We start from the raw sequence: 25,917 nt of genomic DNA, 5'->3' as shown, positions 1-25,917 counted from the left end.
AATTAGATACGTTTTGCATCATATACTTTTGGAAATACAGTGAAAACATGACACACTGGCATTTTTTTCTTAACAGGCATTCATGCCTTAACTAATGGCTTGAATTTCAGAAACAAGACAAAGGTCCTTTAATCAAGGCACAAACTGAACTGCGCTTTAAAAAATGTTAGTAAAAAATAAAACATGGATTCTCATGTATTCCTATTTAGTTCAACGTGGCTCTGTTTCGATGATCGGATTATTATTTCTAGTTTTAACATGTTGAAGTTGACTTTTTTTTTTTTTTTTCACTTTAAAAAGCTGCAGTTAAAAGTTGCTCCGTTGCGATGCGGGGGTCTCTTCCTCCTGAGTGCGGAGCCCAGTTGGTGCGCGTCTCGGCAGGGCGCCTGGCGTGCAGCCTGGCTCTGCCAGTGTGGGCGTGGGTGTGTGGGTGTTGTTGCCCCACTCTGCAGGATCTCTACCCCAGTGCCACCCCCCTCCCCCCTCCCCCACCCACCACCACCTCCACCATCTCCTCCACGTTTGCGCTCACACACCACCTAACACGCACGCGTGCGCGCGTTCGCCATCACTGACACTACATATTGTCTTCCTCCCACCGGTGTTAACCTGCCGACAGTCGGGACGCCGCCAAAAAAAACAAAGTTTACCGAGTCGCAGCTGTCTCCCGGTCGTGCCTGACTGTTTTTTTTTTTTTTGTGTGCGTGTAAAAGGGAAAAACAATTTTAAGTTGTCACGCGCTGCAGAGCTTGAATCTTCTGTATGTTTCGGTGCATATGCTGTGGTGGTATTTCTTCCCTGCCCGTGCGCGTGAGCCCGCGTGCGTGCCTGTGTGCATATGGGTAGTAGCTATTGCACGCTCTCAGGAGGGTAAGCAGAGTTGGATTCCGGCTGCCAAATGTGGGATTGGCTGGGAAGTTGGCACCAAACTTCTCTCTTCTCCCAACTGAACCACGATAATCACTCTTGGCATTTATGAAGTTTTATTTTCTGCTTTGACACTCAGCTTGTTGATGAATTCTCCTGGTAGTTCGAAATCTCCAGAGTTCAGCTATAGCGGAGGTCAGTTTGGGAGCGAGTTGCTGATCTGCTGACCACGTTTCTGCTTCCTAAGGTGTGTGTGTGTGTGTGTGTGTGTTTGAAGGTGCCTGGTTGGGCAGGGAAAGTAATTTGTTTGGTTTAAGCAGGAAATTCATGTAGTTTGGATTTGATTTTGTTGATTTGCTGTTAGGAGGCAGAGCAGAGATGATGAAAAGCTTTTTATTGTTCCTATTATTTGCAGGTGGGATTCTGCCGCCTTTTAAAACTCCAAATATTTTGTTTGCAACTGAACGAACAAAAAAATACGTACTTCTACCGTGTCTGTCGAGGCGTTATAGAAGTCTTGCATTTCACTTTGAAGCCCCTGGACTTTCAGATCTCCTTCAGTGCGTCAGTTTGTTCACATATTCGCCTATAAGCTGGAACATCATATGGTTGTTTCCTTGCGCTGAACAGCAACGCAGGCTCTCCTTCCCTCCTGTTAGTGTACACGTCTATACATCGGGTATTGTTCGCCGCTCCCTGCAGGCCCCAGTTGCTCAGCGGGCCCCCCGCCGCGTCGTTCCGGGGTTAAGGTGTACGTGTTAACAATCTGGTGTAAGTGGGTTCACTATCCAGCGCCCCGCCCCTCCCCACAGCCACTCCATCGGCCTGCAATCTGTGCTGCGAAGAGCGGCAACGGCGCACCACGCACAAAACATTTGGAAAATCAGCTTGATTTATTTTTACATGGGCAAGCTGATTGCCAAACTACACAGGGGTTTTAGCACACAATGTTTTGCTGCGCCACTTAATTATTTATTTCACTATTTCTGTGTTGCTGCTTTTTTTTTTTTTTTTTTAAGTTGGAAATGAAGGGGACGGGAGGGAGGAAGAGCTGGAGCGGGACGGCAAGAGAGAGTTAGAGCCAAACGCTGCAAAGGATTAATTCACTGCGACGGGAGATGTTTAAATGAAGATAGTTTATATTAAAGTTCAAGAACAGAAGTTAATTTTTTTTATGAGATTGATGTTTTTGACACTAGTTTCAGTTTACAGAACTGTAAGTTGAACAGATTTAAATTGGCTGGTGATTTCCAGTTCAGTAAATGCTTTGAATGTAAGAAGTCCCATAAAAATACACATAAAGGTTTTTTATGTTCTGATGTATATATTTAAAAATGTTTTGTTGTATACAAAACTACTGCATCGATCACAGAGCCTACATAATATTTGTCTCTTATTTTATGGCCGATTGCTGTTCACCAATAGATCATGATTAGCAGAAAACAGGAATTGGGTATCGCCTTGGACAAATCTGATGAGAGTGTCTTAGATTACTTTAAATATTTGGAAAATAATCAATTGACACCCAAGTTTTTCTGAAACAATGTCTGTACTGCTTGGGTTTTAGCTTCTTGGGAAACAAAAAAAAACATGAAAACAGGACAGAGTTCATCTAAATGGAGAGATATGCAGAGCTTGATTGTGTGACACGAACTTAATGTGTTATGTCCATCCATTTCCCTTGTGACGCTAAAATTACAACAACTTCGACACGTCTACTACCGAAGAGAAGCAAAGGCTGTCTATTTTTTCATTCATTTTTCATCTTTACTTAAACTTGCCCCAGAAATACTATGATAATTACACTAACATTGTGTAGCAAAGCTATTTTCATAAAGAGAAATATTTCCACATGATATGATCTGCTGGGATAAAAGTTCAAACTGAGTGGTAACAGATTCATTTACATCCACAAAAGTATTCGCTCCAGTTTGCTCTTTGTGTCGATTTTTCTGTCACATTTCGGATCTAAATCCAATTCCTCAGCTGCGCCTGCCCTCCTCTTCCTCACCTCTCTCCTGCACTTCAACTTTCTTCCTCTCTCCTCCTCCCCCCCTCGTCCTTCTGTACCGAACACCTCGCAACCTTTCCTCGCCTCACAGCTGTTCACAGGCTGTTTCACCAATTATCACGACGCACGTATATACTCGGGTCACACACGCAGGCGCGCGCATACTTACCCGACAGACCAGCAGTTATTTAAGCTCACTTATTGGCAGCAGAGTGTGTTTGCCAGAGTCGAGTTGCGTAGAGGTGCAGTCTTATAAGGAGAGCAGCAACATATACGCAGATGTGCCTGCAGATCCACAGGCTTCGCTCGGCCATATGGCCTCCACCAAGAAGGATTGTGCGTACGTCTGGAGGAAAAAGTGGGAGGGAGGGATGGCGGAGGGATGGAGGGGCCATGTGCGGCAGGAGCTGTGCAAGCAGTTGTTGAAGTATGCACGCCTGTGGATGTGTGCGTGTGTTTGCACCAGAGGCTCCAGCAGATCGGCTAATGGAACAAATGGCCGCGGCGGGCCGAAGGAGGAAGGAACAGGCTTGCTGCTACCGCGGGCGGACGGCGAGCCTCCGGCGAGGGCTGCTTCATCTGCCGCACAAACACACACACACACACACACACACACACGCACACGCGTTCTGCTGCTCTCCTCGTTCCCCCCCGCCTCCCTCCTCCTCGCTCCCCAACACACAGTGTGCTGCCATGCCCCCAGAAGCAAAAGGATGCTCCTCGCAAAACTTTTCATTTGCAAATGAAGTTGGCAGCGGCCGAGCAGAAGAAAGCAGGGCAGCTTTCGTTTGTGATCTGAGAGAGGTACAGATAAACAGAGGGAGGATGAGAGAGTGACAAAAAAGGCGGCCCAGTTTTCTGTTTTTTCTTTTTTACTGCCGGTTCTGATTCGCATTATGCCGCGAGTGTTAACAGCACTCCTGTCACCGTTTTTAAGTGCATTTCCCAGCTGCATTCTTAGAGATCACACTTTCTCTTTTTTTCCCCCCCAAATAAAAGCCTCTTCAGATGACCTAGAGTGGGATTTTTCAGCTGTTTATGGTTAGAAAATAGCATCAGCTTTGAATGCATTTTTAATTACTCATTTAATGTCCTTCATAAGGATGCTGAACGTCCATCCTGCGGTCGTGTTCTTGAACTGTGGGAGGAAAAACGCCAAATCTTACAAAGTATTTTTGATTTTATTTCTAATGAAAATCTCTTAGTACACTTGAAATAAGAGAAAATTGACTTAAAGATAACTTGTCAGCAGGAAACAGAAGCTTTTTGTTCAAGTAATGATTCCTAAATATAGATGAAAAGGTACAAGTTCCATTGTCAGATTATTTCTGTCATAACCGGTAATTTTTAATCAATATTAAGGAATTATTGACTTAAAACAAGCTCACATTTCTTTCTGAAAAGTTACTTGTAAGTTAGCTTTGCCTAAGATATTAGCAGTAGAAACAAGACCAAAAATACTGTGTAAGATTTAGCATTTTTTGCAAAACGTGCATGCATATGAAAAAAAACGAGAATAAAGAAGATTTGTATTTACTAATTTGCATACGTCTCCTTTGTGGCGTTCTGCACTGAGAGAAACCTTCACGTCGTGTCATCTCTCTGCGTCTCTCGCATGCTTTGCGTTCTTTCCTCTGGGTGGCGCTGGTCGGTCGTCTTCCTCTTTCATCTCTCCCGTCTCCGCGCTGCCCAGCTGGCTTTTGTAGCCAGGAGCGACCGCAGGGCAGCCTGCTGAAAGAGCATTGTCAAACGGTGGCTTTACAGCTCACACACACACACCCACACACACGCACCACCCATACACACACACGCACCACCCATACACATGGAGACGCACAGATTTGCAGCTCAGATGTCGGGCCGTAGCCAGAGGCTCGCAAGCTGGAGCGTCAACCACGTATAGCGACACATCTAGAGCCCCAGTCGCTGACACTGAGGCAACTTTATATAAATATAAATGGAAATGCGGGGCAGTAACACCTGTCCTTTCTGTCGGAGGAAAGAAGTGAAAAGAAACATCAGCAGAAATGCTTTTTTATGTTAAAACGCGAGACATAAAAGGAGCGAGCTGGCCTCGCAGCCTCGACGGTAAATGGGGAGATTGAGCCGCCCTGCAGCAGATCGGTCACCTCCGTCAATACAGCAAAAAAACCAACAAATCATCAAAGTCTGAGCCCATCCAGAGCTGCCTGCGCCGTCCTCAGATCGTTCCTCCCTCAAACTTTCCAATCAGCCTCACTACAAGCAGCAGGCAAGAGCGTTTTTATTTCACGCTGCTTGATCTCGTGTCGGTCGACGCTGAACTCCTGCCTGGAAATGTTAATAAACACAGGAGCTTCTGGCTGCAGCAGGTTGTCAGGCCAGACGGATAAAAAACAAAACAACAACAAATTCTTTCATTTATCATTTTTTATTTCTAGTTTGTTTTTTGTTTTTTTATAGAAAATTGTCTGCATTTTTTTTTTTTACAGTAAAATAATCTGTCTAAATGTTGGGAGTCGGGATGAAAATAAATGATGGAAGGAATAAGACATTGTGAGACAAAATGATGGGAAACAGTAAATGTTGTAGGCAGCAGGAGGCTTGTGAGGCCCGCCTTGTTGTCTCTCTCTAAGCAACATGTAAATCACCCCGCATGTTAAAATCAGCTTTATAGGTCGATATTTCGCAACATGTTCACAACAAGTTTTAGTTTTTATTTCGTACTAAAATAATAAATGTTAAGCTTAAACGTCTGCACCTTTATTCATTTCCTAACTCCCGGCTCCTCTGTTTAGACTATAAATGCATTAACACAACATTGCATCCTCTTCAGTTTTCTTCGTTCTGTATGTAATGGAGCCTTGAATTAAAGGCGCCATTTCTACCAAAGGTTTTCAATGCGCTTCTGAGCCAAAGCGTCGGGTCCAAAACTCTTCAACTCGCTGAGACGCTTTTAGTTCAGTGGCAATGAGATGATATTCAGAAATGATTTTTTTATTGATTGATTTCAGTTGCCTCTTTGATTAAATCTTTGCTTAAAGTCTATAAAGTCTACGCATGTGCACCGATCACATGTCAATTACAACTTGTCAAAATGACCGATGGGCTTCAAATTTTCCGGTCGTTTAAAAAAAAAGACCGGTCGAATACGGAATATATTCGGTTAACCTGAACTAAAAGTGTCTTTCTAACGGGGAGCTGACAGCGAGTCAAAGAGTGAAGTCTAGCGCCACCTCTGCTGCAGCCTGGTAGAAATGAGGCAGATGCTCTCATTCATTTGTATTTGTTGGATATGAAAATGCACCAAACGGAACAGTGGCGAATAAGTAATACAGTCTACAGACTTAGTCAGGAACTATGATTGAAACAAAATCAAATGCAATTTAATATTGTTGAATTTCATTGTCTTGCTTTACTGAAAATAACGAGTTAAATATCGTCAACAGTGGAGACCACCTGTTTCGTAAGGTGTGAAAAGATTACATCTGGGAAATGTTTTTTTTATTATTTTATTTGTAATAGACTTTATATGAACATATTAAACAATTTCAGATGAGCTGAGATGTTAATGTGTGACTAACATCTGGCGCATCAGAGCTGCAACAAAAACTGTCTGAAAGCGGCGCGTTCGGCACAGCTGGAGAACAGCTGGGGGCCGGGAAGTAAATGAAAAGCAGTGTTTGTCTTTTAGGATGCTAATTTTAAACATTAAGATAATTGTTTTGGGGTTTGTTTTTTTTCATGTGTGAGGAGTGTTCAGGAAGGGTGGTAAAGAATGATTTTGTATGTTAGAAAGTGACGGGCTGTGTTTAATGAGAGCAGAAAGGCACAATGTGTGTGGCAGCCTCATCCTCCTCGGTGTCACCAATCGCGTTCTCGTGTCAAATGTGCATGTTAGCGAGAGCAACAACTGGCATGACAGGTTGGTGGAGAAGACCAGGGGCGTGGCCTTCAGGCAAACACACACACACACACACACACACACACGGTGTACAGTTGTGTGCCAGCTAAGATTTTGCTCGAACGCTGGGGTGTGAGGGTGGTGAAACGTGTGTGTGTTTGTGTGTGTACCAGGTTTTTATATTCTTTTGGGAAACCTATTTCTGTTTACAATATGGGGTTGCAGGGACCATTGCTCCTTGTGGGGACATTTTCTTGGTCTCCATGAGGGAAATGGTTGTTTTTGGGTTAGGTCTGTGATGGTTAGGTTTAGGGTTAGGATTATGTTAAGGATTAGGCTGTAGAAATTAATGGCAGTCAATGTGAAGTCCCCACAAGTGGTGAAAACTCAATGTCAGATGTAGTCATCAGGCCTCTGGCAGCGTTTCCGTGACCAGGCGAATTGAAGACGTCTGCCTGTGTTCTTCACACCCTCTGGACGATTAAACCCCACAAGCAAACCGATATGGAGCTTCACTGCGTCAGATTTCTGCTGCTAATTGAGGCTGTGCTTCAGTTTTACACCTGATTTCCGTTTCGTTTGTAATTTTCCCTGTACCCAAGCTTAAGGTGAAGCTCTGCGTGTGTCTTGTTGCACATCTTGTTCAGACCCAAAACCAGTCTGGGTCACCAGTGTCCAGGTGGGAGAAAGTTACGGTTTGAAATGCCTGAATTTTCTGATGAAATGCCACAGATTGTGACTATGAACCATTCCCCTCCCTCACCTATAGCTGAACATTTCCACCAATAAAAACTACACTACAGGCACATGCCAGTTGGATGCACCACGATTTCAATAAACTGCCTGATGTTCATGTTACATTTCAAAATGCTGAACGTTTTCTATCATGGCATCCCTTTGGCGCCATTTAAATCAAAATAGAAAGAAATTTAAATCAATTCGCTGAAATCAAGTGACTCTACTTTTTCTTTAGTCACATTAGAAACTAATTTGGCTGTTAAGAAATATTTCCAGCTGCAACAAAGTGCAGACAGACATGGTGTGAAGACCGTAACGGTGCCACTCATCGCGCTTACCGCTAAAACAACAACTAGCAAGCTACACATTACGATCTTGTTAAGCAGCTGACTGGAGGCTCTACCGGAGCAGGAAACCTGGCTAATTGTTTTTGTTGCTCTGAAAAGAACAAAGCAGCAAATGTTTTCTCTACTCGACTTAAAAACTGACTATTTATTATTTGGATTGCTGAAATTGCATGAAGTAACAAGTGAATATTGCAATAATTGTTCTATAAATTATTAATACACAATTTACAGATAACTGCAGCCTTTCTATTTAATAGTACTGTGTGATTTTATACGGCTTTGTGTAAATGCTGTGATACTATTGGGTATGCATATGCCACTAACATCGACATCAACCGATATTAGTTGACGTCGATATTAGTTACAAACGTCTGTTTGGTCATGTGACAGTGATCCAGCAAAGGATTATGGGAGTTTAACTGCAGCAGAGAAGCAGTGGTGTGGTTCTTTTCTTCACGGTGTCAAAAGTGTAGCGACATTGGTTCTCTGAGATCGCCACATAAACATCGGATTTCAACATTGGCCCAAATTTTCATTTCACTACATGGACAGATACTATAGTGGGGGTTTTTTTGTCGTCAACGTTATCATGCAGTCAGAATCTCATAGAGGCCGAGAAATGATTTTGTCTTTAACTTTATGGTTACGAAACCTCCTTTGACTCCAGTTTAGATCGTCTCCCCAGTTGACCTGCCGTCTTACTCGTGAATCGGATGAGTGTTGCTGTAAAAACAGCCGCTCACAAGGAGCTGCTGAGTGACAGACCCGAACGCTGCGCACAGATCTTCTGGATCAGTGTTTCTCCGACGTGGCGTTAGCACTTTCCCTTCAGACCGTGCCTCCAGGACATATGCTCCCACCTGTAAATAAATATGCAAACACAGACAAACACAACAGAGTTCAGACTGTAGCTGTGGGCTATGACTGATACAGGCCACAGAGAGGTAGGTCTGTGTGTTTGTGTGATGTAATTAAGCTCCTCGGTTGCAGCAGTCAATAGAGAGCGCTGCGGTTGGAGGTGCAGAGTTTGATTATTGGGCCGTCAGGGGAAATTACTGCAAAGTGCCTCCCAGCAAAACTTCCTTCTCTATGTCTGCTGGAGAGCTAAACACACACTTGGGCTACGTTCAAACAGCAGGCGAACGCAACCCAAACCCGCTTTTTCTTCTTTTTGGCCCAAATGCGACCTATATCCGTCTTTTTCACCCCGGTCTGTACGGTCCAATTCCGATCTCTCCACTCCCCCCAAAATATCTGATCTGTGCCAATGTGGTAGGAAGTCGGATACGAATCTGATCGCTTTCAAAATGTCTGCTGTCGCATTTTATCCAGCTTTTATGCCATTGATGTGAGACGTGCATCATAACTCTGCACCTCCCAAAAAAAAAAAAAAAAAACAGACGCAGGAATTAGGGTATAGATCAGGGTGTGCTGAAGTCACACCACTGAAGGTCCAGACAGACTCCTCTCTAGAAGCTGCAGTCAATGCTATGAGTTGTTCTTTCTTTTCATTCGCTTCATTGGTGTAATGATATTGTGACAATACTGTCGGCTCTCACTGCTGAATAAACTTTAAACGGCTCCATGCGTTATTTCCTTAAACCCTGCGCTGCTGTGTGTGGGACATCTACGTTCTTCTTCGGTGAATATTGTTCACTTTGGAGTCTTAAAAAAATTGATTTCAGCAAAAAAAACAAAACAAAAAAAAAAACAAAAAGGCTGTTTCAGGTTTTTTCTACTGACTTTCGGTGCAGATTGAAGTGAATCGTTGGCTCCAGCAGGTGGTGTCGTTTCCCCAGGTCAGGAAAGAAGCTCTCCCCGCGTGACCCCGAGCTCTCCGCTGTCCGCCCCGCCGGCAGCAGGCGGCAGTGGGGCGACGGCTGTAGATGGCTGGAGACCGCTGCCTCTTCGTATCTGAGACCGCATATCGTCAACCCTCATCTTTCAGCGTCCGCAGACCCCGTCAACTCAGTAAATCCGCAAATCCGTCCAAGCATCCAGCCCTCCTTCTCACTTCCCAGCAGCCAGCTGAGTGTGTGTGTGTGGATTAGTGAGGGGCAGTGTCTGCGCATTAGGCTGTATTAAGCCCTAATTAAAGAGCGTGCCAGTCGAAGGAGGCCAGTTATTGGATTTGCTGCTTTAGCGGCTGGAAGGAGCGCTACTTTAATCATGCGCGCGCGCACACACACACTCGCCTTGCCTCTCTGGGGCAGAGCACGAAGGTGAGATGAGGTGGATTAGAGCGAGGCCAGAGGTTGGCAGCTCTCCACTCCGACAAACACGGCGTGTTTGGTCGTCTGCGTAGCCGGGTCACCGCTTTTACTCACCGCGTTACATAAACCTTCAGCTTACAACCTGCGGCCGGTTTAAACATCTCAGGTCGTGACCTGACGGACTGATGTGCTGGCTGGGCTGAGACGGAGCCTGCCGGCCTTTTACACAGCCATGCCGGTGTGTTCACAGCCCTTTACCATGTCCACATCGTGTCGCGTTACCTCGATGTGTTTTCATTGGGGTTTCATGGGATTGTCTGCAACCTTTACCATCCAGACGTATACAACTTTTACAAAAGGAGGATGAATACATTTGAAGGTGTATGTAAGACATGTTGCCTGAGTCTCCATGAATGTTTATGACTGTTGTCATGACGTATAATTTGAATTATTGGGCAGATAATGACTCTTGTGTGTGGTAATGCTGCGTCTGTCTGTATTGAGGGGTTGATCAGACTCCTTACAGCTGAAAATCTCCTCCATAAAGCCAGAAGAAGAAATCGCGCTGTGATCCTTGGCGACGGCAGATTCTGGTTCTGTTTGTCTTGGCAGGATGTCGTCTGGTTCACTTCTGAGGAAAAACTTCCCAGACTGACAATAAATCCTTTGTTGCAGTGTCACATGTATCTCCAGCAGAAGACAAAGTGTAAAACTTGTCTTGGCGAAACATTTCCATGCATCTCTCACCGTGTCACAAACCCAGAGCGGATTTTACATCCCGTCACTCGTCGCGACAAATTCTCCGCAGCGAGCTTCTGGAAGTTTCTCTTTGATCGACTGGCAGCGTTGGGTGGATTCCGGTGCGTCGGTGAGGGGAAGCTGTAACTGGATAAGGACCGACATTTTCTGTCTGAGTGTGTGTGACTCAGATGAGCTCGGTGGTGTGGAGCTGAAGGCCTGCAGTCGGAACATTCTCAACACTTCCCTCATCAAACCTTTACAGAACAACAGGCTCTGTTTCTGACCTTTAGGCTGATGTCTGCCGCTCTTCGTGAGCAGAACATCACTGCTTTGGACGGTAGTGTGATGTCGTGCTGTGCAGTGGCGTAGGAGGGAGATGCAGAGTAGGAGGAAGGAGTGGGGGGAGGCGGCTGGTCAGGACAGCTTGGAAGCCGGCTGCAGGAGCGCCAGGCGGGGAGGAGGGTCGCCGCCCTCGGACTCCAGGAACCGGACCGAGCCGCAGGTCTGGGATAAAACACTCCCTCAGGCGGAGGGCAGGTTAACGCCGAGAGAGTGCAAGGAGGATGATGCTGAGGAAGATGTGTGTGTGTGTGTGTGTGTGTGTGTGTGGCCGGGGTCTCCAAATGAAGAGGTAGAGGAGGATTAAAGTGGAGAGCATGCAGGGCCTGGTGAGGGAGGGGGAGCAGGGAGCAGATTGTGTAGCAGAGTTGGGATGTTCGCCTCCTCCGTCTGTCACACTGAGGCAGGGAGGCGGGCCAGCCGCTGCCAACATGACCAGCAGGGTAGGGTCGCTTGCCCCAAGCCCAAAACCCTCATCATCCTCCTCTTCCTCCTCTGTAGCTAACCATCTTTCTGGCTGCCATTTGAACCTGAAGCAGTAGTTGGTTTGGCTTCTGTTCTTTGAAAGGGACGCGTCATACAAGGTTTTGTTTTTGGATGTTTTTTGTACTTCCATTTGCTTCTCTACTGATGCTGAAAACAGCTAAACTTAAAAATAAAATAAAATTAAAAAAAAGAAACCCAGCTGTTTCCTGGCAACAAGTTAACGATCTTTGGTGTCTAGAAAATGAGCCGTTTCAAAAACCTTCGTAATGTTGAGTCCCAATCAGCAGGCAGCTAGCAACCGAAACGGAGCGTGGCCAGAAAACAGCAGATTGGATTTAAAGTGAAGATTCTTTTCTTTGTAAAACAATAAATAAATAAATAATCATGCATTTTGGACGGGAAGACTTTGTAGATGACCAGTAAAACAGTTCTGAAATAAAAGTTTATATATGCAAACATTGGAGATCCGTAGTAATGCTCATGTTTTGTTTGCTGTAGCAGCTTCTGTCCCACTGCGAGTCCATCATACTTTATCAAAAATACCTGCTTGCTTCTTAGACTTGCAGCTTGAACCTTTTCGCTTATTGTTTCTTTTTAGGGGTTGAAAATAATGTTGTTGTTTTTTTTTCTATCACATTTTTGCAAAAAAAAAAAAAAGTATATTTTTATTATGAAACCTGAAAATAGAAATACAATGTTGGTTCCTCAAAATGTCCAATTGTAGATTTTCATCAAAAACAAGTGACATTTGTGGCTTTAAACAAGCTTTTGTTTTGTTTTCCTTTAGTTGAACTGAGGGTAAAAACAGCTCATCTGAACTAAATCATCACCTTATTTCTCTTATTCTTTCACAGTTCCCTAACAAAAGTTTGTCAAATTTAGAAAATGTTTAAGAAAGTGTTTATTTCACTGCAAACATCTTCTACTCTTAGTGGATTCTTCTTGTCTATATTCTTCAATTTTGATTCCTCCAGCACTTTTTCCCCCCTCATGTCTGGTTGGTGGTGAGTCTGATGCAAACTGCTCACCTTTCACCTCTTCACACAGACCTGGAGCTTTAGGTCTAATTAAAATATCCTGATTTTTTATGAGTTTTTTGTTTTTTTATCTAATTGCCTTTTGTACATCATTAATGTTTCATTTTCCTAAGATTATTCCTGTGCTAAAAGATCCTTTCTTTACATGAAAACCTCCATTGGCTCCATCAGACGATGACGATCCATCGGACTAGTCTTGATGTTCTCCTCCACTGTCTCAAACACACCTGGCCTACATCGCCATCGTCTCCTCCTCAGCAGTGTTGAGTGAAATTAGAAGCTCTTTGTGAATCCAGCTCCGTTTCAATATTTACAACATTTGGTTTTATATTCGCCAGGAGAGCTGGTTATTCCCCTGCTCTTCCAGTCAACCTCTGTGTGTGCTTGTGTGTGTTTTAACATTTCTTACCATGTAAGGCCCAAATACGACATGCTTCTGGAGTCCAAAGCCTGTGGAAGTGCTGTTTTAGGGTTATGAGTTAGGATTATGTAGCCTAGGGTTATAGGCTACATAACCCTAGGCCTATAATCCTACGTTATGTAAATGGAAGTCAGTGCAAAGTCTTTGTGAAGATGGAAAGTCATACTGTGTGTGTGTGTGTGTGTGTGTGTGTGTGTGTGTGTGTGTGTGTGTGTGTGTGTTGCAGGCTGCAGCAGTTGGACCAACACTGTCAGAGCAGCGCCCAGCAGGTGTGTGAGCTTCTGGCCAAACAGAGCCAGCTGATGCAGGAAAGAAACGCGCTTAGTGAGGAGATGCAGAACCTACGCATCGAGGTACACAGCACACACACACACACACACACACACACACACACACACACACACAACGAACTGATCACTAATTAAATAAATCTGTCGACTTCATACTGAGGGTAAAAGTCAAAGTGTTGTGTTGGGTTTTTTATGCCATGTTTAAACTAATGAATCATCTGGTTGTGGATTTGTGGAAGGTTTCTTTATTCTGCTTTGCATCATTATGAGCTGTTCACACACGCATACACACACACACACACACAGTGTGTTGGTATTAATCATTGTTTTTGTTTTGTTTTTTATCTTTCTAGTTACCCAATCTGAGACGAAATGAACCAGTGATTACATGAGCACATCGGTTCTGGTTCCTCCTCTTCAGTCTTTTGTTCTGGATGCTAAACAGAAACAAGAAGGACAATTTTTCTACTCTATTCCCCATTAGGATGTGTTTTATGTAACCTTTACTGTGAATGATGTGTTTAAGGTGTGAGATTATCAAGGACTACGGTGCTGAACATTAATAAAACCCAAAGCAACACTTTTAAAATGACTTAATTTGCAGTTCTTCTCATCTTGTTCATTGGGTTGTCCCGTTGACCTGTGAAATTGATCAAATATTGTTTTTACCTCAAACGATCTCAGAATTTGTCATTGTCAAAATTTTCCTCCCCTTTTTGCTTTTGCGCTGTAAAATCATAACAGCAACGGTATTTAAATAGTGTTCACTGCGAAAAGTGAACACCATTTTAAATGTGACGTTTAGAGAAAAAGCATAACGATGGACAGTGGCAGCTCATCCAGTGGTTCATAAAAGTGCTGTATTTATACAGGAGGAACACATTTTTTGTATGTTTAACATACATTTATTTCACTTTAACTCCCAGAAGTCATGAGCTGAGTTATCAAAGAGTCATATCAAAACAGAGGGGAGCTAGCAATTTGTATTGAAATTTGTTGGCCTTTGTATTTAAGTGGAGCATGTAGTTGATTACATAGTCAAATATGGAGTTATGGGACTTTATAAATGTAAAAGAAAAGTAAAAGCCAAAACAGTATTGTTGCACTCTTGGACTGACAAAAAAAGATATTTTTGTTCATTTTTTAATAAATGAGATTAGCTTCATGCCTCATCATATACAGTAATTTATGAATAATCTAAATGTTTCCCTCCTTCAGACCTTTTTGGCAATAACACACACGCAAACTGGTAGCTTAACAAAATGAGATTTTGTTAAGTCCCAGGAAGTAAAGATTTAAAAAGTAAATATTTCCTGCAAAAGTTGTGCATTTCAAATACAGTTCAATTTTGCACCTAAAGACAAAATTCAATTTCCCTACATTTTGTTTGATTAAACACAAAAGCCACCCATTGAAGACAAGTGAAAGAAATTCACAGCTCAGCAGATTGACATAGTGCTTTATTGAAGCCGTCTGTAAGAAGGAAAATAATGTGCATCCCTATCTGATACATCTTATGTGTAAAAATACTAAGGATGTACAGAATAATAATAATAAAAAACAGCTCCATGTTGATGGTAATGTGTTGTTCTCACATCCTTGTGGCCTCTCTGGCCCAAACCTCGGCAACCTGACGGCATGTAGGACAGAAAGGCTGCTTGATCCGCTCTGCTGTCATTTCCTGTGTTGGAAACGCGGCCTTCCCTCTCACTACTGTTCAGCTACAGTGTGTAATGGACATGGCGCTTTAGTATTTATACATGTTTGCTGCTTCTAAACTCAATAAATGACTCTCATGCTGTTAATACTCAGGTTGACGGAGGTAAACCGGGAGGGGCAGGGGGAGAAGGAATCTGCTGCAGAAAGGAAGTCTCCTCTCTTCGGTTCAGTGTTTCAAACGCGAGCCCGCTTCCTGTTTGGTAGCGGCGCGGCGAGCATCGGGCGAATTTTGGCCGATGTCAACGGAACGAGACGAATGCGGAGCAGCCGAGACGCGCCTGAAGTCGCTGGGCGCTGGGAGGTACAAACGGCAGCGGCTTTAGGACGGAGAGCCGGCATGGCGGCGTCCCGGATTTCACACGCCGTTTGGTTGGATGGTGTGATGGTGGTGAGGGGTCATGTAAAGCCGTGAGGAAGAAGAAACTGGCTTTGTGAGACGTCTGCCCCCCACCCACACTGATTAGTATCGATCAGTACTCTTCATCACCTCAAGTCAAGTTCTTCACGCCTGACCCCAGAATCCACCCAAACGGAGAGCTGGAGGCTCACAGGAAGAAAAACTTTTCAGTGCAATTAACGATCAACGTTTGGGTTTCTAAACCGTCCCACCGCGGGCCGACTGCTGCACGCCTCAGCCACGTCTGTCAAATCCTAGCCAAATGGTTGTATCTGGAGATTGGTTTATTAGTTAAAAATCGTCGTTTTTTCTTTTTCTTCTTTTTCTTTAAAAACATAAAAAAAAGCTAAAAATCTTGCTTTAAAGCAGGGCTGAATCAAATTCCTCTGAATCGTATCAAAAGTGATGGGATGCGAAAAGTGCTGTGTTCAAAGCTACAGAGCCGTACTTCATGAACTCTGGTGGTGGTGGGTTTTATCTCGTAACGGTTTTTTTGGCGTTGACGTGCGTTCGCACGCAGCTAGAACTCCTCAGCTGCTCGCCGACCTGAGTCAAGTCAAAGCTGAAATCCTTCCAAATACTTGAGCGCGCTTCCTTGAGCCTGTCAGGGCTGCCAGCTGGGTTGGGATTTGGACTTTCCCCGGCTACCAGAACAGGCCGCATCGATCACACGAGTATTTTTCATCGGAGTTCAGAGCGCCGTTTTGACTCGAGGCTGACGGACGGACGGAGAACTACAGCATGCAGGCCAGCGCCGTTATTTTTTATTTTCTTTTTTGCTTCTTTTCCTTTTTGAACTTTCTGCCATAAAGCGGGTTTGCTAGCTATTTGCAGTTCAATGGTAGTGCAACAGTAAAGCATATGGACTTAAGAGCAGCAGAAAAAACAGGTAAGAGGTTGTGTGTAAGACGTACCTTTAAACAAAGAAAAAAAAAAAAACATTTATTTTTAGAACCAAAAAAATAAAAAATTGAAAACTGACTACAACCTCACCTTACTGCTAAAGGCCCAAAACAAAATAAACAAAAAAAAAAAAAGACAACAAATAAATTAAATAGAAAACAAACTCAAGTTATCCAAAGACATTCAAATAATAAATATACTGGAATAATGTTTTCTCTGCCTCAGAGCAACTCCCCTGATGCCCTCAGTGTGTAAACCAGATGCTAAAAACACAACAGGTTGTCTTTGATTATTTTTTCTTTCCTCTCTCTTTTAGACTCCGAGGTTTTTGACCTTGTGAAACCACCAGGCTTCCCCAACAGCGTTTGGAGACAGAGAAATCGTGGGGAATTTCTAAGACCTTTTGTCGGTCTGGAGGACATGACGGCGCAACAATTGCAAATACAAAGAGTCCAGACCGGAGGAGACGGCACGGGCCCAAGACGGCAGGGGTCAGAGGTCGGCTCGTCATCGGCATTTCAGGTAGAGGTTCGTGGCCCATGTCAGATTCGGACAAAACGATTTATCTTCGGCAGGGTTTGAAATATTTGTTCCCAGTCTTACTGTTGTTTGCTAATGCTAATTTGCCCAGTTAGCATTTATAAAACAGCAATCTGCTCCTGAGAGGAAGATGACTCTTTTCATTTTAAAGAGTCGACACTTATAAGACACTCCTAATTTAATTTACACTTGTCCCAACACAAAGGAGCAAGTAACGAATGACATAATATTGAACTCCAAAACAAATCACAATGGACTGGTTTCAGAACCACAATATGTAGGTTCAAATGTGACATATGCTGGGCTATTGAGTTTCTGCTGTTACAGTGTAATAACATCTGAATTCCTTTACCAGATCATCAACAAACAGAAGTGAATGTTGGAAACCTACCCTACTTCTAATCACTGTGAATGAATATTCACATCCTGGATGTTTTCAGACTTTTAAAGTCATTAGCAACAGGACTGAACCGCCAGAGAACCTCCTGTTTCATTCACATAGCTGAAAACGTCTCACACACTTCCTCTGATTTCCTCGAAATGTCTCTCCTGTCCTGAAAACAGCCAGTTATGAGTCTTCTTTCTGTAACAACTTCCACAGGACGAGTGTTACTGTCAACAAGTCCTGCTAGTGTTTGGGTACGGTGCATTCACTGACTGGACAGAATCTGAAACCCCCCCGTTTTCAGTCATACGCCGACTTCTCAGTGAATCTCCACCTTACAGACTAAAACACCGACTGAATTCTTTCGTCTCTTTTCTTGACACACTTAGACATCACCCTTCCTCGTTCTCCCTTTGATCCACTTCCGCTTTCTCTCTCAATACCCCCCTCCACCCCCCTTCGGGCCGTCACCAAACACACATCCAACATCAAGAGTCGGGGACATTCAGGTCTTAACCGTCTTCGGCGTGTGCCGTCTCCTCCGGCCGTCACATTTTGGTCACAGAACACAAAGCCTAAAAATGAAAAAATAAAATAAAAAATGAAAACAAAGAAATGGAGCAGGAAGGCTTTCTGCTTTCCCTCCGACATTCTTCAGCCATTTTTGTTTCTTGAGGTGCAATATTTCTCTCAATCTTAAGAAACAACAATATACTTTTTTAATCATGTAATAACAATAGAAAAGGTTAAATATAAAACCAATGTGTAGAGCAATAAATAGAACATATATATATTATAGCAAGTGCTGTGATTCTTGTAAACTCACATCCGCTTCTGTTTACTTCCTCACAAACCGTGTCGTTTTAAAAACCGCCTTAATGAACTTGCAGAAAACAGTAGCTAAGCTGTTAACCTCATTACATCTTAAGTGATCACATTATAAATCATTATTCATATTGCATTTTTTGTTTCTCCCCACCTCGTCGCTTCTAATAACAGTCCCTTTCCTATGTCTAACATTCTGGATTCACAGCCTGTGTGGATCCCAAAGCCGTGATAACCGTGAGTCACAGTAAAGCTGAGAAAGTACCGTTTCAGTTAAGCTTTTCCCTTTTTGGAGATTTAAGGTCAATTCAAAGAAAAGAAAAAAAATAAAAACAAAAAGAGAAAGAAACAAAAAAACATTTCGGTTGGGGAGGGGAAAAAAACATTCAAACCAGCTGATTTTCTCGAACTTTCACTTCTTCTTCTTCTTCTTCTTCTTGCATTTCCGCTGCATTGTTGGTGACGTAGTAAAGCTAACCAGAGCTTCATCTGCCTGGGCTGCTGTGCTTTGAGTTGCCAGTAAAGTAAAAGCCCCATGGTGATCATCAGTCGATGACATTTAAGAGCAGCAGAGTAAAAGGTAGCAGCTGGACGAGCATAGTTTGGGGCGCTTAGCTGTCGCCTTGAACGGCCAGCTGGAGGCGTAGCACCGGATGTCAGTAGTAGCAGTAGAAGAAGAGCGGTACCTGTAGTCGTTGTGGTTGAAATAGCAGCAACAACATGACTTGCACTGAGCAGCACCTGAGTCAAATCCTGCTTGACGACACGAGGGAAGGAGTGCGTGGCCCCCACCCCCACGCTGCTCAGTCCGACCCGGAATCACCGAACCGACCACGTGTCGCCAGACGCAAACGTCTCGCCGAGTTTGTGTTCGCGAAAGCCTGAGTTACGACCCGCTATGGCAGTTTGGGTTCCAACAACTGAACGCGCGTGTCGCGCAGACACGAACACTACCTGAAAACTGCGCCGGCCAATATTTTAAGAGTTTGGGCTTTTATTTACGTTACGTGTTTTAGAGAAACAGATGTCAAAGCACAGCAGGGGGCCGGTGAAGCTCCCGTCGTTAAAGGGTCGTTAAAAAAAAAAAGTCAACAGATCGCGTGCGTCGCAGTTCAGAGTGCAGGAGTGAACTCTAGTTTTGCCTCGAGGTTTTGACCTCTGAAGAGATTCACAAAAAAGAGAGAGAGAGAGAGAGAAACAAATAAATAAAGTAAGTAAGAAGCAGACTGAAGAGAAGGAATGGAGGAGAAAAGGGCAAAAATCCTTCAAGTCTGGGTTGGTCCGAAGCTGCGGGGTCTTCGTGTCCCACGCTGGCGGCCTCAGAGACCAGCTGTGACAATGTCACCGTGATGGACAGTTCATTCTCGCCCGCTGGCCGAGTACGAGAACTGCGGGAAGTGCGGTCGCCTCTCGTTGTCCAGACAGTCCATTCCATCCTCATCGACTAATGAGGGGAAGATTCACAAGTAAATAATGTCAAGAATATTTGCACTGAGCTTTTAATATACATATATGTATATATATGTAGAATTTTAGCAGCACATCCTGCTGAAGTATTCATGACATTTCCACATTTTGTCAAGTCACATCCACCTACTTCAAGGTAATACATTGAGATTTTGCTCTAAATCAAAGTTGTAAAGTTGTGCATAATTGTAAGGCAGAAGGGAAATTATAACGATTTCAAAGTTTTCCCCAAACGGAAATCTGAAAAGTGTGCCTTTGCTTTTAGCCTGAACTCACCAACACCGCAGCGGACACGGTGGTGGCGATATTATGCTGCGGGCATCCAGAGCTACAGTAGAATTGTCTTGGATCATGCGTTAGAATGGAACAAAGTCCAGACCTATTTAGAAATCCATGGCAAGTCTGAAAAATGAATGTTTCGCACAGTCCGAGTCAAAGGTGAATGTTTGTAGTTTTATCTATGAGTTTTTATTTCCTTGTAACAAATATCCACCAAGTTGTGTTGGTTTACCGGATGAAATCTCAATAAAACACATCTAGATTCATGTGCTGTAACATGACAAAATATGAAACAAATTCTAAGATGTTTTTTTTTTTGAAGACAGTGATAATATTCGGCTTTGTTTTAGTGTTGAAGAAGTAAACTGAGAACAATTCAATTAACAGCGTGCATCTGATGCGGGGAACTCCTGCAGTGTTGTGTCACTCATGCATAATTCAGTGCAGAACACACTGAAAACAGCAGCATGTTCTTAAAAGTGTGCAAAAAAGTGCTAGTGGCCGGAGGACTAACGGAGACGCTGATTATTTCTTCATGCAGTTATTTCGAAAACAGGAAATACTGTTTTGTTTTTTTCTTAGACACCTTGTCTCAGACGACACGGGACATTCGTGTGCACCTGGGGGGGATCAGAAAACATGGAAGGGACTCACATTTCTCTGGTGGAGTGATTGTGATGGTCTGAACTGTGAACTCCTCGTCGAAGTACCTGGTGTCCGTCTCCGACGTCACCTGAGGCTTGAAGGGAGGGACGAGCTGGGACACAGAGGAGACATTGGATCAGTGCTCCACAGGCGCAGCAGAGACGACGACGGCTGTCGGTTTTAGATCGTGGCGTTGACGATCAGACATGTCGGCTGGTTTTTAGTCGTTCTCGACAAAAGCACCGGGCTTCTTGATTTTGTCGCTTGTGCGTCGGACTTGCAGGCGTAACAGAAAAGAGCAAATGCAAAGGTTCTGGTCTGAACACTTGTCAAATTAATCAATGGTATTTAATCAGCGCTTATGTCCTGAGTCCAATTAAATGCAAATTTAACCAGTTATGGGTTAGGTAGGACTTTTTTTTTTTGCCTTAAAATCTGTTGATCACGTAAATATTACGTTCCCTCAAACTTCACCAATATGCAGTTTGGGCAAAAAGTGTTGATATTTTTTGTTGTTGTTGATCACAATTTTTGTGACTCTGGAAGCAAATACATTTTCATATAAATGTCTAACTGCACAGGTCTAAATAAAACTAAGTATTGTATTAATCCTTATAGTTTCTGATTTAGTTTTTGTGTGTTGTCAAAACACCACGTCGTTTTGTTGCTCTCCAACCTCACATTAGGTGTTTGTGTCATTGAGTGAGTATGAAATGCTTCACGTATACAAAAAAAAAGATAAAAAAAAACACACAAAGGAGAAGGAAAGGAGGAGAAAAACAGAGGGAGGAGTGAGCAGGAAGCTCAACACCTGCGTAAGACGCCGCAGGTGCTTCCTCACGGGACACAAGTCTCACTCAGTAGTGTGTGAGCAAACACTGATTCTTAGGAGACAAAGTCACACCTCTGTGACACTGACTGTTTTAAACAGCTGCCTGTCGGCTCCTCCTATAGATCTGCTGCATGACAACTGTCGCGCAATCTTGACCTCTGTGCAGAATTTACGGGCAAGTGGTTCAATAAATCTCTCGCATAAAAAAAAGGTGGATGCTGTTATGCTTCGGAGAAAGCCACCGCCGCTAAAGTAAGCCACGCAGTTTTTACCGTGATGTACCTTTTTGTCGTAAACATCCTGCCAGTCGACGCCAGAGAAGAAACTGTGCCTCATTATTTCCTTAGCGTCTTCCGGTCCGCCCCCGAGCCTGGCGCAGGGAAGAGGGAAACAAAAAAACAAAAGCTGGGATTAGCAGAGCGCTTCATTTTTACTAAAACGATAAAGTAAAACACAGCCGCGTCTGCCTGGAGATGAAGAATCCAAACCGGAGGGCGCAAAAACCTGCGCTAATGACTGAAAAGCTTCATTATAAACAGAAACTCGAGACTCTGGTGAAGTGACGTCAGAAGAGAAAGATTTTCTGTTACCATCACGAACATAAACGTGTGGATTTTGCTAAAGTCCCTGGACTTTAACTGGAACTATGTGCTCTGGTCAGACCAGACTGAGACTTGAAGAGCATGAAACCAAGGATGAAGGAGTAGAAACCACCTCAAGTCCACTTATAAGAAGAGCAGAGAATCTATGACGCTGTGGATGCGTTTCTTTTCCACCCTGATTATATTTTAATTAAATGTATTCATATTTTGTTTTTAGTGCACATATATTAGGACACTTGGAATAAAATAAATTCAGTAATTTAGTAGCTGGTTTTAAGTCAATAGTTCCTTAATATTGATTTTTTTTTTTAAAGTACTTGTTTCACTGGCAGATTTTCCCTTATATTATGGCACAAAATCTTATAATAAGTGAGATAATCCACCAGTGGAACTAGTGCTCTTAAGAAATTACAAAAAACAAACACCTATATCCTGCTGTAACTTGTAAGTTACTTTTGTTTTATTTGAAGTGTACTGAGATTTTGGACTGAAAACTAGACCACAAATACTCAATAAGTTTGGATTTTTCTAAACATTTCACTGTGAGATTATTCTACTGCCATAAAAAGTACAGAACTTTTTTGTGATACAGTTAAATTGTGATCCACTTTAAAGACACTGATACAGAGACAGCTGCTTTAGCAGAACCTTCTGACCAGCGAGCCACACCTTTTGTTCGGGTCTTTGATGAGCAGGCCGGACAGCAGCGACTTGGCGTCGGCCGACAGCGTGCGTGGGAACTTGATGTCCTCCATGAGGATGAGCTCGAACAGCTTCTCGTGGTCCTGGTTGTAGAACGGCAGCCGGCCGCACATCATCTCGTACGTCACCACGCCCAGCCCCCACCAGTCCACGGCGCGGCCGTAGTCGTTGTCCTCCAGGACCTGAGGACGGCGGCGGACGGAGGGGCAGAGGGACAGAAAGGCACAGTTTCTAAGAGGGACCGTTCGTTTTAATGGACGCCTGCGTTTAGGCTTTTTTTTGTTTTTGTTTTGGGATGATGCCGACTGGGGTGGAGTGGGAGAAGAAGCATGTCGAAATGCTTCCGAGGAGAAATAAAAGCCGAAAAGTTGTTTTGGAGTTGGAAGTGAGCAAACATCACGAGGTGCATACACTGTAAAAACACAAAATCCAGTTTTGGTCTAGCTCCTAGTGCACATAACTTTTGATCAAGATACAGGAGCTTGTTTTCAGTCAATAGTTCTTTAATACTGATGCAAAAGTTCTAATTGCATTGTCATTATTTCATTTATAACTAGCAGTTGAAGAATTACCGACTTAAAACAAGCTCTTCTGCCTTGCTGAAAAGTTACTTGTAAGTTAGTTTTGCCGCTATTTCTAGTGCACTAACATATTCACACTAGAAATACGACAAAATACTTGGGAAGATTTAGTGTTTTTGCGGCGTACGGTTCCTCAGAGGTCTGTGTTACAGTAAGGAAGCTGCCAGCTCTCCCTGGACCACCGGACCCTCCTGGCAGCGACAGACAGGAAGAATCCTGGATGGGGAAAACGTGGGGACGGCCCTCAGCCGGAGTCAAGGCTGTTCTGACCTCTAAGCTGGGCAGCGCAGGTGCTGCTGAATCGTAAGATCTGCTGAGGAAAAAGACGTGCGGGGGAGAAAGTCATCGCTACATGAAAGTCTTTATCTGGGCAGTTTCACGTCTTCCCTCCTCTTTCATCGAGAACAGAGGTAACTCAGGTGCCATCGACTTCCTCATTACCATAATAAGCTTATTACCATGATGAGTGTACGTGTTGTGCCTGAGCGCGTGTTACAGACAGACAGACGGACAGACAGAGCTGGAGAGACGCCAGAACAGCATATGCTGTTCATCACGCCAATAATAATAACATCTCACTCACTGTTAATGGACCAGTCAGACACAAGGACGCAAACATTCACAAACACACTCACAGAAAACCTGTTCAGAACGCGACAATTCTCAATTACAGCAGACAATTACGCCGAAGATGTCACAACAGGAGGAGATTCAGAACTGCGGCGCACGCCGAAGCACCGCCAGCAGGGAGCAGGAGACAGGAAGGACCGCCGTTGCAAATATAGAAACGTATACACACACACACACACACACCAATGCACACACTGATCAGAGGACAGACACGTCTATATGAGCGGCGCCCCAAACATAATCTGATTTAAATCTGCTCTGATTCGAGAAGGTGAACAAGTGGGAGCATCGCTTTCAGGCACAAACACTAGTTTTTACAGAGATCTCAGTAGAAATGAATGGAAAATACATTTTCATCTTTAAAATTTATTTTACAGAACGACGTTTGTGTCGTTGAATTTTATAACAAACAAAAAAAAGTCTAAAGATTAGTAGTTGAAACTTTTGGGCTTCATTGTCATTTTTTTGACCTCAGGATCAATTCCCAAAGTGGTTAATTGTTATTTCATGATCATAATGAAACCCATTGTTTACACAAGTACTGACCCGTTTCAAATGAGCTCCTTTCTTTCAGTAGTTTAGCTTTTTTTTTCTTTGTGGAACAGATCCAGCTCAAACGAAGATGAATTTGTTTTGCTGTCACAAATTTGATTTGGGTTCTCTACTTTGACTGGACCACTCAAACACGGGAAAACGGTTCAATCTAAACCATTCTGTTGTAGCTGTGTTTCCCTGTATTTAGCTCCACCGTGTTGCCATCAACTTTGAACAGTTAAGCTGTTCCTGAAGGAGAAATTCTTCCCATTTCTCATAGCATGACGCTGCCACCACCATGCTGTACTGTTATCGTTTCCTCTGGGTTGTGTGCACTGATGGTTTCCTGCCACACATGTAGCTTTTATTTTTTTTTACATGCAGGTCAAAAAGCCCCCATGTTTGTTGCAACAAACCGAACCTCTTCATTTCTTGCGACAATGATTTTTTTTCTTCCTTCTTATGTTCTGCTTCATATGGCCCTATAAAATAAACCCCCAATACAATACATGTGACAGAATGTGAGAAACCAGCTGAAGTGGTCTTACTTCTCCTGCGAGGCGCGTGGAAGAGTTACGAGAGAGATTTTAATTTTTTAATTTATTTTTTTTTAATGTGTGAATATGTTCGCGTGTGAATCAAGCTGGTCACCCAGTTGGCAGCTGCAGGGAAGAGCTGAGGGAATGAAGCGCGCCGCCAGCTCCAGATACACACTTCTGACTGGTACGGCTGGAGGGATAACATCGGCTTAGACTGCTGGGAGACTGTCAGACACACACTCATACACGGCAGATGGAATATTTATCCATCCTCATCAAATTCATAAAGTTTGGAGAGTGAAGCAAACTGGGAGATGTTTGGTGTTGTTTCAGTGCACACACACGCATACACACACAGAGGGCTGCAGTTTATGAAATTCAGAGCAGCTTGGGAGGAGTGGGGGACTGCTTTTGGTGCTAATCTACTCTGAACTGTATGTTGCATCTTTTGCATAAAGAAATAGTACAGAGATGTAAATAAATCAGTTTTTCACTCGCCAAGGCGTTTAGTCGATTTCTTTCCCCCACATGATATAATATAATTTGAAAAAAAAATTAATTCAAAATAAAAAGCATAAATTGTTGTTTGTTGCATCAACTCTAGTCAGCTTTCCTTTCATGATGCTGCCACCACCATCATGTATTTTCGTACGAAAACCTGGTAAAAAAAAAAACCCAAAAAACTAAAAGTTGAGTTTTAGTTCCACCTGAGCGGAAATGAACAGTTTTCCTCTACAGCAAACCTTTAACACAACTTCTATTGTCCATCTCCCAGCGATGGCTTTATTCCTGCCACATCTGTTAAAGTGCACAGCTAAGCTCTGTTACTGATCTGTGGATCTCTGCAGCTCCTCCAGAGTCACCGCTGACCTCTTGGCTGCTTCTTTGACAAATGCTCTCCTTGCGCTGCCTCTCAGATTACATGGACAAGTAGGTTCACAATGAGTTACTCTTCCCAAATTCC

General features: G+C 43.5%; 2 protein-coding genes across 4 annotated transcripts in view; one reads left to right on the top strand and one right to left on the bottom strand.

The window, feature by feature from the left end:
• Positions 1-13,962, top strand: part of sdccag8 (SHH signaling and ciliogenesis regulator sdccag8) — a 43,678-nt gene extending 29,716 nt beyond the window's left edge. The window contains exons 17-18 of the mRNA XM_055029672.1: positions 13,310-13,436; positions 13,727-13,962. Coding sequence (XP_054885647.1) covers positions 13,310-13,436; positions 13,727-13,765 — 166 coding nt within the window. The 3' untranslated portion in view covers positions 13,766-13,962. The remainder of the gene's footprint in view (positions 1-13,309; positions 13,437-13,726) is intronic.
• Positions 13,963-14,812: 850 nt separating this feature from the next.
• Positions 14,813-25,917, bottom strand: part of akt3a (v-akt murine thymoma viral oncogene homolog 3a) — a 60,196-nt gene continuing 49,091 nt past the window's right edge. For all 3 annotated transcript variants that reach the window (XM_055029679.1, XM_055029680.1, XM_055029681.1), the window contains 4 exons: positions 22,637-22,851; positions 21,648-21,735; positions 20,543-20,645; positions 14,813-19,586 (listed from right to left, as the gene is read on the bottom strand). In XM_055029679.1, coding sequence (XP_054885654.1) covers positions 19,501-19,586; positions 20,543-20,645; positions 21,648-21,735; positions 22,637-22,851 — 492 coding nt within the window. In that variant the 3' untranslated portion in view covers positions 14,813-19,500. The remainder of the gene's footprint in view (positions 19,587-20,542; positions 20,646-21,647; positions 21,736-22,636; positions 22,852-25,917) is intronic.

This window comes from Poeciliopsis prolifica, unplaced genomic scaffold, assembly GCF_027474105.1.
Source record: "Poeciliopsis prolifica strain line A6 unplaced genomic scaffold, Auburn_PproV2 SCAFFOLD005, whole genome shotgun sequence".
Classification (NCBI taxonomy): Eukaryota; Metazoa; Chordata; class Actinopteri; order Cyprinodontiformes; family Poeciliidae; genus Poeciliopsis; species Poeciliopsis prolifica.
Note: the sequence above shows the minus strand (reverse complement) of the source record. Positions and strands in the feature narration are given on the sequence as shown.